Below are 16,461 nucleotides of genomic sequence, written 5' to 3'. Positions count from 1 at the left end.
GGATGGAACCCAGGGGTATTCTACCTCCAAGCTACACCCCCAGCCCTATTTTTATTATTTTGAAACAGGGTCTCAATGAGTTGCAAAAGGCCTCACTAAGTAGCTGAGGCTGTCTGCAAACCGTGATCCTCCTGTCTCAGCCTCCCACATGCTGGGATTACAAGCGTGCACCACCATGCCCAACTCCATGTGACACGTTTTAAATAAATTCAAAGGACAGATGAAATACCCAATATAAAACCTTCAAATGCTTCCTGACACTGATGATTCTACCAAGCTTGCTCAGAACTTGTGGTTTTTTCCCCACATCTTCATGTTATCACATACTTTCTGGTATATGTGCATACATTACACACATACACACACACACACACACACACACACACACACACACACGCACACACATATATATTTCATAGGGTCACTTTTGGAACAATTGAAGTGAATAAGAAAACACGTGTAGTTAAAATGAATTTTAAAATGGCAGCCCTGTTTTTAGTGATGTAAATATATTAAGGTTTAATTCCTCTTTTCCATGTATCTTTTCCTTCTGTTTCAATAGCACAGGTAAACATAAAAAGATGTGAAAAGATGTCTAGCAACAGAAAAGAGGTTTACATGACAGATCAAGCTCAAAAGAAGTTCTCTGTATCATGCTCTTAAACCTCAAAGCTTGTTTTATCTACTATTCCTTTCACTAAACACGTGCAACAACAAAGTCTCTAGATCACATGAAAGATAGTTTACCAACAGGGAGAGTAAACCACCACTGCCATAACCATCCAGAGTTACTCAAATTATCCTTTTTTCCCCACCACTCTAGTTGGAAGGATTTCCCAGGAACAGATGTCTGAACACAGCCAAAGTGAAGGCTCAGCTCTTAAATGTTCCTTCCATAAAAATGAAAAAATCAGTTATCACCGCCTCCTCCTTCTTGCTCCACAAAGACATGTTTCCTGTGTGGTTGTTAGCAGATAAGGAAAGTACGCAAATCCAACAAACTCCTACCTGTTCAGGGGGAGAACTCTGCTTTGATTCAGAATTTTTGCTAGTCTTTATTTTCCTCTACATCCCTTTACCATATTTAATTACTTCTACTCTACAGAAATGGCAGCTGTCACTCAATATTCTACCTCACCCTCATCCTTAAGAAGATAACTTGGAATATATTCCTGGTGGCAATGTTCCCAGCTACTAAAACCCATGTACCAGCCTCCCTTGCAGCTAGGTGTCACCATCTGGCCAAGACAATTGAGAGATACTAACAAGGACTTCTGAAAAATTCCTAAACACTAACTGAATTAATTACAGCCATCAATAGCTACTCCCATTTGAGGAGCATTTAAAAGGACTTCACTGCTACTAAGGTGAAGTTTAAACTCTACAAAGACATCCCAAGCCCTTAATCTCCTACTATCTCTTATACCCACACACCCATGGCTTCCTCTTTTGAACTTCTACCCTTACTGTTCTTCTTCTCTATAAAGCTACCATGCCCTAACTAATGCTATTCATCCTTGAAATGCAGTTCAAATGCTGCCTGCCTTCTCTATGAAGACATTATATATCCTTCTACTGCAGCCTTTGGCACACCATGCCTAATTATTTCTGTATTTCTTTCTCCCCCATTAGGCTATGGAATTCCTAAAGGCATAAATTGTGTTACCTCTCTGCTCACAGCCCCACCCAGATTCTAGGGCTCCTGTTATAATTGACACAAAGAAGCCACCCAGTATATATCCCTGAGTGTTTTTTTAAAAATACATGGTAAGAAGAGATAAAGTTGGAATTAATAATAATAATAATAAATCATAAGTCCAAATTACTGTAACATCACAAATGTCAATCACCAATGCCCTGAGAAAATCCAAAGCAGAGCTAGAATAAATCATAACCAATTAAACAGCCTGCATTAAATATTTTCCTCCTCTGCTAACAGGAAAATCACGGGCTTGAACTTGGGCTTCAAGTGTTCTGCCTCTAAGATAAATGAATCAAGGAGTAATGAGATCAAAATGTCAGATTTTTCTAAAAGAAAAAAAAAAAAAAAAAACAGTCCTGACACGATGGCACACAGCTATTACCCAAGAATTTGGGAAGCTGAGACAGAAGGATCATAGGTTCAAGACCAGTTTCAGCAACTTAGCAAGATGCCATTTCAAAATTAAAAAAAGGACAAGGGGTTGGGGGTGTAGCTTGAAGGTAGAATGCCCTTGGGTTCAATCATATACATACATACATACATACATACATACATACATATATTCACAATTGAAATCATATATATGATACAATTTAACATGTGATAATAAACTTTTGGACTATGTGCCCCCAAAGTCTTTTTCTCTCTAGGAGAAAGACTATACTGACATTTTTTCTCATCTCATCACTTATTTATTAAATCAATAAATAAAACTACATACTGATACATACAAGAAACACTCCTGAAAAATGCTCCCCATCTGTCTGTGTCCTTATAGAATGATCCCAGAAATTCACAACTACAAAAACTTAATCTCTGAGTCCAGCTCACAAAAATGAAGTGAAATATTCATATAGCAAATTTAGAGACAGAACCAGGTAGGCCCGACTCCGATGTTGCTTATGTAGATCCTCTCTGCCACTAAGCCACTAGTAATCTTTACCCTGGACAGCTCTCATGGCCGTGTTGATAAAATGATGGGTCATAAGGATGTCTCTATCCAGCAGTCTTCCCTTCTACACCTTTCAGCCATTGTGTCACGTGGCTACCGGATCATCACCTGGAAATCTTCTAGCTTCTTCACTGAACAGGTAAGCACTGATTCCAAAATTGCCATTTTGTCACAAATATAGTCTTAAAAGTGGATCCTTCCACATTTCTTCAACTAGTAGCAATATGTAAACATCCTATGGGTTAGCCAAGAACTTCTATCTTGGAATCCTACCACTGAAGTTTATTTCTATTGAATTTAAATTCTCTGGATTCTTTGGTGCCAAAGGATTTAATATTTGAGCCGGGCATGGAGGCGCACGCTTGTAATCCCAGCATTCAGGAGGCTGAGACAGGAGGATCCAGGTTTTCGGCCAACCCCAGCTACTTAGTGAGACCCTCTGTAACTTAGTGAGACCCCGTTTCAAAATAAAGAATAAAAAAATGGGGCTGGTGGTATAGCTCAGAGGTAAAATGCCCATGGGTTCAAGCCCTAGTGTCCCAAATAAAAGGATTTAATACTTGACATAAAACATTAAAAAACTAGCCTAAGAAAATGAGAACAAGATACAAGGCTTAATCATGACCTCAATTAGACTTTCAATGCTTGTCAAGTCAATGCTAGTGGCATTAGCTTCAGGCCCTTGAACTTGAAAAGTACATTTCTTTAGAAAATATAAGTAACAGAATTCAATCCTTTTTTAAAAAAGGTCCAAATTTGATCCTCTTCACACTAAAGTAAAAAGGAAATATTAGCTGTCAAAAGGCAAAAAAAAAAAGCAGCAAAATGAGAAAAAAAAAACAAGACAATGAAATTTTCATTTTTATGGCCACTTGGCTTAATTTCCAATACACATTTTCCTTCTAAACTCTACTACCCTACTCAAACAAAATCGTTTCTAAGCGCTCTCAATGGAAAGTGTCTAAATAAATCAGGAGATGATGAAATGTATTTCAAGAAGAGACATATTTTTGCTGGACCAAGTGAATTTCTGAAAACAAGTTGTGAAAGAATGAACATTATTAAGTTATTGATAGCATTTATGAAACTTTTCTACAATAAAATGCTTTACAGAGGGCTAGAAAAATAAATCTTAATGGAAAGGCTTTAAACTGGGAATAGTGGCACATGCCTGTAATCCTAGTACTTGGGAAGCTAAGACACGAAGATTACAGGTTCGAGGACAGCCTCAGCAACATAGGGGAGGCCCTGTTTCAAAATAAAATATGAAAGGGCTGTGGGTATAGCTCAGAGGTTAAATGCCCCCGGGTTCAAGCCCAAGTATCAAAAAATAAAATACAATAAGGTAAGATAAAATTAAATGTTTTAATTTTCTCTTGTTAATTTTATGCTTGTTCATAATCTTAAACACGAGAAATTATCTCAATAAATTATGTGTTTGATATCAAACACATAATACCTTATGTGCCCCTGAGTTCAATCCCCAGTACCAAAAATAAAATAAAAAGCTTTAATTTTCTTTCTTGTTAATTATATGTTTGTTCACAATCTCTTAAACATAAGAGAAATTACCTCAATAAATTATGTGTTTGATGACTTGAATCAAACACATCATTCCTTATCACTACAATATAAAATTTCTTGAGTAGTCACTGAAGATACTTATCAAACATTTGGTAAATACTAGATATAAAGCATTGTTGTAAGTGATAGAACAAATTGTAAAAAATAGTGTGGATACAGTCTGCATTAAGTTCTCTCCCCTACCACTTCTGTTTTTTAATATTTAAGCACCTCAAAGTAGATCCTCTGTCCCCAGTTATTCTTTTACAACACAGAGAAGATATAATTCCACTATCTGAGTTTACCTTTGGGTAGTGACCCAATTTTCTTTAAAAATACTACATGAAATATCACACCCATAACAGACCTCACAAAGTGTTCCCCTACACCCCTTCCCCCACCTTTTTCCAAATCACATGCTTCCTCTTTTTGCTATTCCATTTACCCCTCACTGTTCTCTTGGGGGTAAGGACCTAAAAAATATTTGTGAAATGCAAGAATGAATTTTTTGAGTATAATGAAATGAAATTTTCTCTTCTGAGAAAATGAAATTTTCTCTTCTGAGAATCTAGGTTTCTTTGGATGAGAAAATAAGCCAGTCATTTCTCTACAGCTATTTGATTTTAATTTGAAACACATCTAATTAATTTAATATAGATCTATAAATAAAACATCCATAGAATTAGTCTGCACACTTGCACATTTCTGTGGGGGGTTTCTTAAGAACTCTTCAACTCATAGGAATAAAGTGCAGTGGCATAATTATATTTGTTCTAAATAAAACATAGTAAGAAATTAAGAGCATCAGAATGGGGAACATATGCTATGAAATATGATTTTTTACAGTCTACCATAAGATGCTTTTACTGTTGGTCTTAATAGTAAAGCTAAGCTTCCAAAAAATGTCCATCACTTTCAAAGTATATGAGAACTAATTTTTTACTAAAGTGTATTATAATTGTAACTAATAGTGAGATTTATAAAGGCTTTTTTAAAATAGTGAAAAAATACAAGAAATAGCGCTTATCTATCCTTATCACGTGTGCCCATCAACTTAATCACAAACACAATAACTGAGTAATGATGCTTATAAAGGCAATTTAATTATGCTTTTGAAAATTTGTCCAATAATAGGAATTAGATATAAAAAGTGCTCTTTTTGGACTCATCAAACCTTCATGGAAAATACCATTTTTTAATTTTCTATTAAAAATGAAACTCATATTGCCTCATTAATTGTACTGTAAAATCCCAATCAGTGACATGCTAACAAAGAGAAACCAAACAAATAAGTTTGTGGTAACTGAGGGTGAGGGGCAGGTCTAAAACACACAAACGTATCTCAAGGGTAGGATTAAGCTTCTTGTTTTTCTTCCTGTAAAATGTCTCCATGGGGTCAAAAATATATTACAGTCATTAAAGCTTTGAAGTTTAGCAAAGCAACAAGAGTGATAACACATTTCTTCACTTACTACAAATGGCTTTTCTTTATACAACAGATCTCTTATTCTCTAAGTGTCCTTTAAGGATGAAAAGTAATTTGTCAATCTCTATCATTCAGAATAAAGTACATTTTTTCAATGAAGATAGCAAGTGGCTTTCTCTGGAAGCTTACTGACAGGCCAGGACAAATGAGATTCTCCTAAAAAAAAGAAATAGGCAAGGAACAATTCTATATCAACAAAATCACAAAAAAAAAAAACCCAAAAATCAAAAACAAAACAAAGTAATTTTTGTTGTTGTTGTTGAATCCAATTTGTCATTTGGAAACTGTTCTGAACTTGAAAAAAAAAAAAAAAAAAGAAGCCATCTGGAAATTAGGAAATGCAAATGCTATTTTAGGATCACTAAAGAGACCTTAAAAAATCAGGGCACTTCCTTCAACAGGATCTGTCCACCAACAAGACTGGCTGAGACACCTTTGGACGTTCTGAAATGTTTGTCTTGCTTATTTCTCATCCCTGTTCATCAACACTACACCTGTGATTCTAGGACCCTCTCACTGATGCCTGCCATAGGATCCTGATTCCGAATATAGCGTCTGTAGTTATATCCTCTTCCTTGAACCTACCTCGTGTCTTCTGTTGGCTGAGCAGGACAATCATAAATAAATAAGCCAGGTAACAAAAATCTACGTGGATATCTTAGGACTTTGAAAAGTGTTATTAACCACAGGACCTCTCTTTCACATAGTTACAGCTTTCAAATATCCTTAGCTTAATTCTGAAGTTAAGACTGAAAAGCAAATTATGCACTTTTTTTTTTTTTACAAAATATAGTTTCAATTAAGCAGCTGATTACTGTAAAGTTTTAGATCCGTGAGAGCCACATATGGCTGGTTATGTATAAAATATATTCATTTATTTTGAAATTGACTCCTTAAATTGCATTCTCAGTCTGATCTTGTTGGATTCCTCATCTTGGGTGAAGATCACCTCAAGGTTCCATTCTAGAACCAAAATTCTTTTACTGACTTTTTAAATTGTTTATTGTGACTCACATTGGCAATGCCTATTTATTCATTTCTCTAGAAAAGGTTTTGCTCAAAAACTAAACCTGTTCACAGCTCCTTGCACATAGCTGACGGCCAACTAATAGTTGAGTTAATAATCGAGCCAGTGTACAAACTTGCTCAGTATTAGACATGTGGCCAGCAGCCAGTGTGTGCATTAAAAATACATCTCTTCCGTTTGTGTAACTGCCTGTGCTTTTTGCACATTTTTTAATTGCTTAAACTGTCCAATGAGCATGAATTATTTTAAAATTTTTCAAACAGACAACTGAAATAGAAAAGTACATATTTAATAAAAGATATTTGCCAGCCATGGCAGTGCATGCCTATGATCCCAGTACTTGGGAAGCTAAGACAGAAGAACTGCAGATTCAAAGCCAGCCTCAGCAACGTCAGAGAGGCTGTCAGCAACTTACTGAGATCCTGTTTCCAAATAAAAATAAAATAGGGCTGTGGGCTGTGGGATGTAGCTCAGAGACAGCATACTTCTGGGTTCGATCTCCAGAACCACAAAGAAAAAAAAACTTAATTTTATAAGGTGTGTAAAATTCTAAAAATGTTAACTGATACATGCTTTCTTAATTTAAAATCAAATTTATTTACTTTTATAGAAAACAAACTGCCCATTTCCTGTAATGGTCTTATCTTTTTGAGAATTAATAAGTCAAAGATCACATAGGTCTTTTGACTTTCAAAAACTATGCGTGAAACTTAAACGGAACTATTTTACATCATCAACATATATAATAGTGGTAACATTTACACAGTACTTAAAATGGGCCATCAGGCTCCCTATATATGAACTCAAATACTCATCCTAAGCATTTTACATATATAGCAATTAAATCCCCCAAACCCACAAATACTATTATCCACATTTTACAGAGGCACAGAAACTTTCATCATGGCCAATAGTTCAAAAGGAACAGAGCCAGGATTTATGCCCAAGCAGTCCTGTCCCCTGGTTTTTTCTGTGAGTGTGTGCTATAGTTCAGATCTTACATGTCCCCCAGGTTCCATGTGTTAAAGGCTGTCCCCAGCATGGTGCTACTGGGAGGTGGAGGAACCTTTAAGAGGAGGAGTCTAGGAGAAGGCTTTACATCACTGAGGACATGCCCTCGAAGGGGACTGTGGGATTCTGATCTCTTCTCTTTTTCTTTTTTACTTCCATTCTTCTATGAGATGAGTGGCTGGCTCCACCACACATTCTCACATCATGATCTGTTGCCTTGACACAGGACCAAGAAGAACAGGGCCAACCGACCATGGACCAAAACCTCCAGAACTGTGTGAGCCAAAATAAACCTTCCTTGTTTTAAGTCAGTTTCTTGGGGGTACTTTGTTATAGTAATGGAAAGGCAACGTTGCCTTCTCTACACACCTGAGAAATGCTCAGTGACTCAGTACTCTTGTCCTAACATCAGACCTGGAACCAAAATCAGCATTAGAAATGTGGAAATAATTCCAGTTCTTTCCACAGGGCTGGGTTTAAAAAAAAAAAAAAAAAAAAAAAAAACTCTCATCTTCCCCATTTCAACCACTATCTGTTTTCATAAGGTACCATCATTCTACCCATGTTCAAGCTGCATTAATATTGCATGCCTCGTCAAAACTAGCCACACAAAACAAATTTAAATAAAATGGCCTCTTCGCTCCCTACTGCAGCTGAGATTTAATACATGGGAGCCTGAATCCTTTGTACAGCCAGCCGGCTAATCTGCCAAGCATCACTTTTTCAAACACTGTTATCTGACAAAAACGTCCTGGTTTTTGTTTTGTTTTGTTTTGGTACTAGAGCTTGAACCCAGGGGCATTCTACCTCTGAGCTACACTCCCAGTCCTTTTACTTTTTTATTTGAAATCAGAATCTACATTACTAAGTGTCTCACTAAATTGCTGAGGCCAGTGGCCTCAAACCTGCAATCTCCCTGTCTCAGGCTTTCAGGTACTGGGATTACAGGTGTGTGTGATCCAGGCTTTTTTTTTTTTTTTTAATAAATTACTTTTTTCCTAGAACACTTATTCTAATCTATGTTTCAGTGGGTTGCTATTTTGTCAAAACACATCTAACAACCAGGATTACTTGAAGAAGAAAATTTACCAAACATTTTTTTCCAAAGAAAAATTACTTGTGTGTCCGCAGTATATTTCTTAACTATCCACACTTTCCTGTACAGTTACATAACATGACCCCCATTACTGAGGCTTTCATTGGCAGATTCAGTTTGGAGGGCTTGGGTTTTGTCAGTTTTTCTTTATATAACAGAAGAAAAGAAGCACACATCCATCATTCAGGGGGCTCCCGCTGCCCTCTCTTCCCCTGCTCACTCAGGAGGGTGTGTCTGTATATTTTGACACTGGCCACAAGACTCACAGGGCGACGGCATTTCCCAGGGCTTGCAGGAGACAATATTTAACATCTCCCAGCACTCCATATAGTTGTATCTGGGAGATCCATTATGAAAAGAGAAATAGTCTTAAAAAGACAGAGGAAAGTAAAAACCACCCGCATCAAAACTAATCACCATGCCCAGTGTCAGAGCTCGGGGCTGCGCACTGCCGGGGAATGACCCCACAGTGCTTGGTAAGTGAAGGACAAGTTCTTCCCAACGCCAAGAGAGTTTCTGGTCCAATGAACAGAGTTTAACAGTAATCCTCATTGCAAAGAGAATGTTAATGCATAACAGCTTGAGGAAAGAAGAAAACATTTGAAAAATGGCCTGTGTTTTCTGCTTTTCTCTGCATTTCTTGCTTAACTTAGCCTCCCTGGCATCACTTGGCCGTTCTGTTTTCAGACCAACTTGATGAATCCTGCTATAAGATTCTAAAACGGCAACTTGAGCATGGTTCAAATTGGCCCAATTTGAAACTGGCCTCAAAATCCTGGTTACACATAAGAAGAGCCCAAAGAGGTTTTTGTTTTGTTTGTTGTTGTTGTTGTTGATGTTGACACCAACACCCAGGCATTGTCTCTAGGGATCTTGCTTAGCTAATCCTGACAACAGTATTGGTTAGTTGTTTGTTTCTTGTTTTTCTTTTTTCACATTCCTATGATTCCAATGTGCAATCAAGGTTGAGAACCTCCAACTCAATAAAATAATGTTCCTTGGTAGAAGCCCTTAAATTTTTTTTTAAAACATGGCCCACCCACCTCTTTGTTGCCCAGAGAATCCATAGGTCAAAATGATACTGAAAACCAGGCATAGTGACACATGTCTGTAATCCCAGGGTTTGTGAGGCTGAAAGGAAAATTGCAGGTTTGAAGACAGCCTCAGTAACTTAGCAAAACTCTCAGTAACCTATCGAGACCCTGTTTCAAAACAAAATAAAAATAAAAATTAAAGCCGGGCATGGTGGTGCAACGCTTGTAATCCCAGCATTCACGAGGCTGAGACCGGAGGATCGTGGTTCACGGACAGCCTCAGCTACTTAGTGAGACCCTGTTTCAAAATAAAGAATAAAAAATAGGGTAGTGGGTGTAGCTCGGAGGTCGACTACCCCCGAGTTCCATTCCCAGACCCACAAAAGAAAAAAATTAAAATTAAAAGAGGGTTGAGGATATAACTTGGAGGTAGAAAGCCTCTGAGTTCAATTTCCAGTAATACACAAACACACACACACACACACACACACACACACACACACACACACACACAGATGCTACTAAAAATGTCCTATTAGAGCTCTTAGCGCCTAAGGACATGAGATCCTGCATCTCCTTATTTTAATTCTCTGGAGGGTGCCCCACACCTGTGGCAGCTCACAGGCCTACGTCTACAATTTATTCTCTGTCTTCACGAAGATGGTTTGGTACATCATAATATTACCAGAGCCGAGAGACAAGGGTTTGACCTAAAAAGTCAATCAATAAAATTTTCCTTAATGAATTGATGAGAAATTAATCAAATCAAATCCCACACTTGTTCATTCTTTCATTACTTAAGAACCTCACCTGCACCCAGCTCCAAAGCAGACACAGAGAACAGAAAGAAGACAAAGGCCCTGCCTACATATTCCAGTGTGTGTGAGTGAGTGAGTGTGTGTGTGTGTGTGTGTGTGTGTGTGTGTGTGTGTGTGTGTGTAAGAGAGGCAGAAAGAGGCATGTAAACAGATACTGTGCATGCAAAGACTTAGCCTGCATTCAGTTGACCTGAAATATAAACCTGGCTGGAAATTTACTACCAGGAAACGGTCCAGGATTATCTCACTACATTGTTCCTTCACTCTTTAAATACCGGTGTTTGCTCTGGAACACTTGTACACAGTACACCACTAAATCTGTACTTTCTTTTTAGTACTTAACACATCCTACTTTTCCTTCATAATCATGCCGTATTTTATTTACCCCCACAAACTCCAGGGGAGTAAGGAGGAGGAGTAATGAGACTATCAAGTTAAACTAAACCTTACATTCTTGAAACTTGACATTGAAAGTACATTTCTACGGATGAATCTTTGCCTACATGATTGGCACGACCAGATAGAGCTATAAAAAAATGTGCCCGCTGGGTGTGGTGGCAAATGTTTGTAATCCCAGTATTTGGGAGGCTGAGACAGGAGCAACTTAGTATGACCCCGTTTCAAAATTAAAAAATAAAAGAGGGCTGGGGGTATAGTTCAGAGGTAGAATCCCCTTGGGTTCGATCTCCAGTACCACCAAAATAAAAGAAAGGAAAAAAAAGAAAAGAAATGTACTACTGAAAGATGCTTTGAAAGTCTCAAAAGCAATAAAATATATGCAAGTAAAAATGTGCATTGCCACTGATGTCGTTGCACTTCTTTTAGTCACTTCTGAATTTCATTGTGATGCATGATTACAATGCATGGCTAAAAAATTAATCTAAACAAAAAATAAAAAAGAAACTGGTGTGGCCAGGTGTGGTGGTGCACACCTGTAATACCAGTACCTGGGAAGCTTAAGACTGGAGGATTGCGGGTCCGAGGCCAGTCTGAACACGTTGGTCTCACCCTCAGAAACCCTGTCTCAAAATAAAAACTAAAAAGGGCTCGGAGTATAGTTCACAGGCTGAATGCTCCAGGGTTCAATGCTCAGTACCAAAAAAAAAAAAAAAAAAGGAAGGAAGCTAGTTCTGGTGTGCCCTAAACAGTAATGTAAAATAGGAATCCTGTAACACAAGGAGAAAGCCTTAACCATAAAGATAACCTTTCTATTTTCCTTCAAACACATATCAATCTAATATTTCTTTCTTTTTTCTTTTTTATAATCAGTCATTCCAAATACAACCTTGTTATATTAGGTTATATTTGTATGTTTCTCTTTCCTCAGTCAGGATCAGGAATGACTGTGTTCCATCTAGTAACTTCTTCTCTGCAGAACTCAAAGCCTTTTGAGTGCCCATGGGGGCCTCTGTCACTTAGGGTGACGGCCTGCCTGTTATCATGGCTTCCCACAGATTAGCAAGAAAGGGTGAGTTCTCACAGATCGCCATGGAATCTCAGCCTCACTATTCTGCGTGCTGTCTTCTTCCTTTAGGGCGCTCTTAGTGAGTAGCAGCAGGTTTCCAGAATCCAAGAATCAGCATTAGCACCAAGGCAAAATGTCTGTGATGAGCTTAAACCCCCACTACAGGAAAATAAAACTTAAGGAGAAGCAAGACTGAGTGAATAAATACACATATAAGTAAGCAAGTAAATTAATTAATTAATGTTTGCATGTCAGGGTTTGTTAAACTCATGCCTCTAATCAATATGTAAGACAAAAGCTTCCACCCAGGAAATAACAGCACTTCCCTGCAAGCTGGGGCCCCATTATCATTGCCCATATTTATTTCTTTTTTAGAGCCACCTGCAGACCTATTTTCTAAGCTCTACAATAGACAGTCAACTCCTAATTACATCCTTCCAGTGTACAGATCTGCAGAAATCCCCTTCAAACCTCATTAGAGTGAATTACCTACCCTTCCACCAGCACTTGGGAAATGTCCTCATGTGTCTCCCCTCCACCCCCGGAAAGGCGACAATAACGGAAGAAAATCTCCAAAACGATGTCAGGAAAAGCAAGAAAATGCAAATAGGCCAGGAAATAAATATGAACCATATCTGCCTACATGCTACCTTTTATAGAAAGAAAAAAAATATATCGCTCAAAAGTTACATATTTAACAACAGCTCCAAAAACAAAGGTTATGATATGCTCTTAATTAATTTTGGTAGTTAGTAGGACAAGCTAGGAAAACTGAATATATAAATAAAAATGTATGTCATCAGACTTTAGAATTTCCTTCATTAAATGCCTCTCTTAAAAAGATGCAAAAATAAATTCTTAAGACTCACAAAACAACCTGTCTTAGCTAGCCCTCCGTGGTTCCTGAGCCACTTGTGGATAAAAATCAGAAGAGGGGAAAAAAGTTCAATGACCTTGTAAATTAGGGACTAAAAATAAAAAACTGTATAGGTGTGATCGTCTGCACTGACACCGTGGAATTACAGAAAAACATCTGCCCGGGGGGGGGGGGGGATTGCTTTTTTGGAAAATTACTATGAGGTAGGGGAAAAGGAGGAGGAAAAATAGAGAGGAGAGGTTGCAAATGGTAAAATATGGGACGGGAAACCAGCCGCCGATGCGGAAACACAACCTCCTCTGCTCTGGTGGTCTCGCAAACTACTCCTAAGCATCTTTAGATAAAAAGGGGGGGGGGGGAAACAGGAGTCCTTTTGCACAGGCGTTAGCTGAACGCTAGAGTTGGGTGAATGAGGAAGACTTGTTATACACCTAGTGGTGGGTGGATTTCACCAGGCTGCAGCCTCCACACAGCTTTTCTTTGCTGCACTGCAGAGGCGCCATCTTCTCCGTCTTAATCTCCACTCTATTCAACCCTTTTATCTGCACCCTAAAAAAAATTGTTTTAAATACCCTGCGGACCCTCCTCAGCATCCTGCGCCTGCTGAGGGACTAAACCAGAACCCCCAGAGCTGCCGGAGAGGAGGCCGCGCTTAAATCACCCAAATGCCTCCTTTGATGCACAGGAGGGGAGAGCCCGTGCCTCCCACCACCCGCCCCAGCCCTTTCCAGCCGCGCACCCACACCGCGGGTCTCTCCCCAAGGGCTCAACAGCCCAGCGCGGAGTTCACACGCCCGGGTGGCGATCTGCGGGTGGGAGGTGGAGGGAAGCCGGGGCTCCACCCGGGAGGCCCCAGCCCCGCCAGGGCAGCGCAGCGCAGCGCAGGGCGCCGGGCGGCGCACGGGCTGGACGGCGAGGGCGGGGTGCAGCCGCTTTTGTTCCAGGGGACTTTCTCCTCCTCGGGAGAAGCCGAGGGTGCGAGCGAGCGCTCGGGACGTCCAGGCTCGGGGCCGGCGCGGTGGCCGAGGCTCCCCGACCCCTCCCATCACTCGCAACTTAACACAAAAGGCCGACTCCGAAACCTACAAAGTTTGCCCGCGGAAGGCGGTGCGCGACCCCGGCGCCCGCTCCAGCTGGGGTCGCTCGCAGGCTGCAGGGGAAAGGGGAGGAGGCTCGGGCGCGGAGGGGGAGTGGAGGTGGGAAGGGAAGGTGGAGCGGGGTGGGGAAGGCGAGGAGCCCCCCCGGCTTCCAGAGCTGCCCGACGCCAGCTCCCCAGGGCCCCAGGAAAGGGAAGGGCGGAGAGCTGGGGGCTGGATCCGGGGACGCTGCGCCTCGGTCCCCGCACGTGCTCCCTTCCCCTTCCCCCATCCTCCGGCCCCTGCTCTCCAGGGAGTGGCTGAGTCGGGGTCTGAGCTCAGAGTCGCCCCTTCCCCTTCCTGTCCCGGCTGGCGCGGACGGGGGTATCCCGGCGCCGCACCCGATCCCTCTCCGCAGGGCAGGGGCGCAGCTCCCCAGGGCAGGGCTGGGCCGGAGTCGGGGGTGCGCTGGGCACCCGCGGGCGGAGGACGGGGGCAGAGGATCCCCCTTGCCAGCCCCGGGCAGCTCAGGATTAAAGACTTGGGGAGATCGAGTCCCCACAGTGCCCACCTGCCCCCTTTCCAAGGTGCGGCACCCACCTCCAGCCCCCGAGCCGTCCAGGCGGCCAGCAGGAGCAGCGCCAAGCTGGGCAGCATCGCGACCCCGCGCCGGGCACCGAGTGCGCTGCTGTGTGAGTGGGATCCGCCGCGCCCTTGCTCTGCCCGAGTCCCCGCCGCGATCGCGCTGCTCCGGGTGCTCTCGCCTACGGCTGCCGAGGAAACTGACGGAGCCCGAGCGCGGCGGCGGGGCTGGGAGCCCGGAGAGTCAGCTGATCCGGCCCGCCCCGCGCGGCACCCGAGAGGGACCCCTAGCGGAGCCCCGCGGAGCTGCGCCCGCTCGCGCCCGGAGGGTCCGCGCCCCCGGCGCCCACAGGTGCGGCCCCCGGCTCCACGCGCGCTGCACCGCCGACAGCCCCCGGGGCCCGGGAACCGTAGGAGGGAGAGACTTGGGGTCAAGAGGGGGGGAAGGTGCAGGATCGCGGGAAGGTGACTCGTAGGACGTTTAGGCTCCAGAAAAGTCGGGAGCGCTCCCGGCTCGTTCCCGTGAGCTTGAATCATAGGACCCTGCAGGCCTCTCGGGGATGTCAAATAAAGGGCTGCTGCGGGGGTGCTTTTTTTTTTTTTTTTTAATCCGCATTTCTGTTTTTGTCTGGGTTTGGAGAGGTGGGGCGTGCTTTTCTGGAAGCTTAAAGGAAACGGGATTTCTTTGGTAGTTCAGAGAGCAAAAACCTCGGTTTTTTTTTTTTTTTTTTTTTTCCCAGTCAAAAGCATCCACTAGCAACCTGCAATTTCTGTCTTTTTATAAAGATCCAGAGGAGATAGGCGCGGGCATTTTCTTCTTCTGGATTTTGCGTTCGTTTAGTCTTACCGTATTAGGATTATATATTTTTGTTTTCTTAGAGCAGGGGACAGTCAGCAGCAATTTTATTGCCAGGCAGAGACAAACATCATTCTGAGGTGGAGGAGGAGAAAAAGTTAAGAGGGAAGAGATCTTGGGAAAAGATTCTTGTTCTACGCCCATAATCACAGATTTCGGACCTGACACTCCGCCCTTGTTCTTTATTGTATCTGTGCTAAATTATAGAAGCGAACCTTAACGCAATGCCACTTTCGCCTGGGTTAAACACAAAGTATTCGATGCTCAGTGTCCAGTTAGTACAGAATGGTCAGTAACTGCTCAGATGAATCTCTTGCTCCTGACCTGAAGTGGCGTTGGTCACCAAGACAGTCCACACAGGGCCATAGGAAGGAACCAAGCCAGAAAGGGTCCTGGCGCTGCTTAGGACTTCTCTGCAGCCTGGGCCTGCCTTTATGCTCACCTGCTACATTGCATGGCCAAGGATGCCCAGCGCTGTGGACTGATGGCTCAGGCTCCTTTCTAAGAAGCCAGCATTTGTCCACCAGCCCCCCTAAACGCTGTTATCTGTCTTTGCCTGCTCTGTACACTCAGTCCTGATCCTTGCATTACTCCTTGCTTTGACTGTCCTTTGAATGTCCTCAAACAAGAAATCTACAAATATTATGCAATGTTGACTTTGATGATTTACATCATTCACCTCCTTTAAAAGCCAAAGAGACCATAACTGTTATCCCCATTTATAAGTGAGGAAACAGAGCTGGGGATGCAGCTTCAGTGATAAGATGCCTGCTTAGTGGGTGGCCGGCCCAAGTTCCATCCCCAACATCAAAGGCAAAAACAAAAATCTGTAAGTCAGGAAGCTGAAACTAAAGAACATTTCCCAAAATCCGATAGCAAGAAAGTGACACAGAGTTGGGATTGCAAAGAAATGCCA

At 41.9% G+C, this 16,461-nt stretch overlaps 1 protein-coding gene across 9 annotated transcripts in view; it reads right to left on the bottom strand.

Annotated features, from left to right (window-relative positions):
* APP (amyloid beta precursor protein) overlaps positions 1 to 14,764 on the bottom strand; it is a gene marked incomplete at its 5' end in the record, with an annotated part of 275,766 nt that extends 261,002 nt beyond the window's left edge. For all 9 annotated transcript variants that reach the window (XM_080696688.1, XM_080696689.1, XM_080696690.1 and 6 more), the window contains one exon: positions 14,708 to 14,764. In XM_080696688.1, coding sequence (XP_080552814.1) covers positions 14,708 to 14,764 — 57 coding nt within the window. The remainder of the gene's footprint in view (positions 1 to 14,707) is intronic.
* Between the last annotated feature and the right edge of the window lie 1,697 nt (positions 14,765 to 16,461).

The sequence above is a fragment of the Muscardinus avellanarius genome, assembly GCF_963383645.1.
Source record: "Muscardinus avellanarius genome assembly, chromosome: 5".
Lineage (NCBI taxonomy): Eukaryota > Metazoa > Chordata > Mammalia > Rodentia > Gliridae > Muscardinus > Muscardinus avellanarius.
Note: the sequence above shows the minus strand (reverse complement) of the source record. Positions and strands in the feature narration are given on the sequence as shown.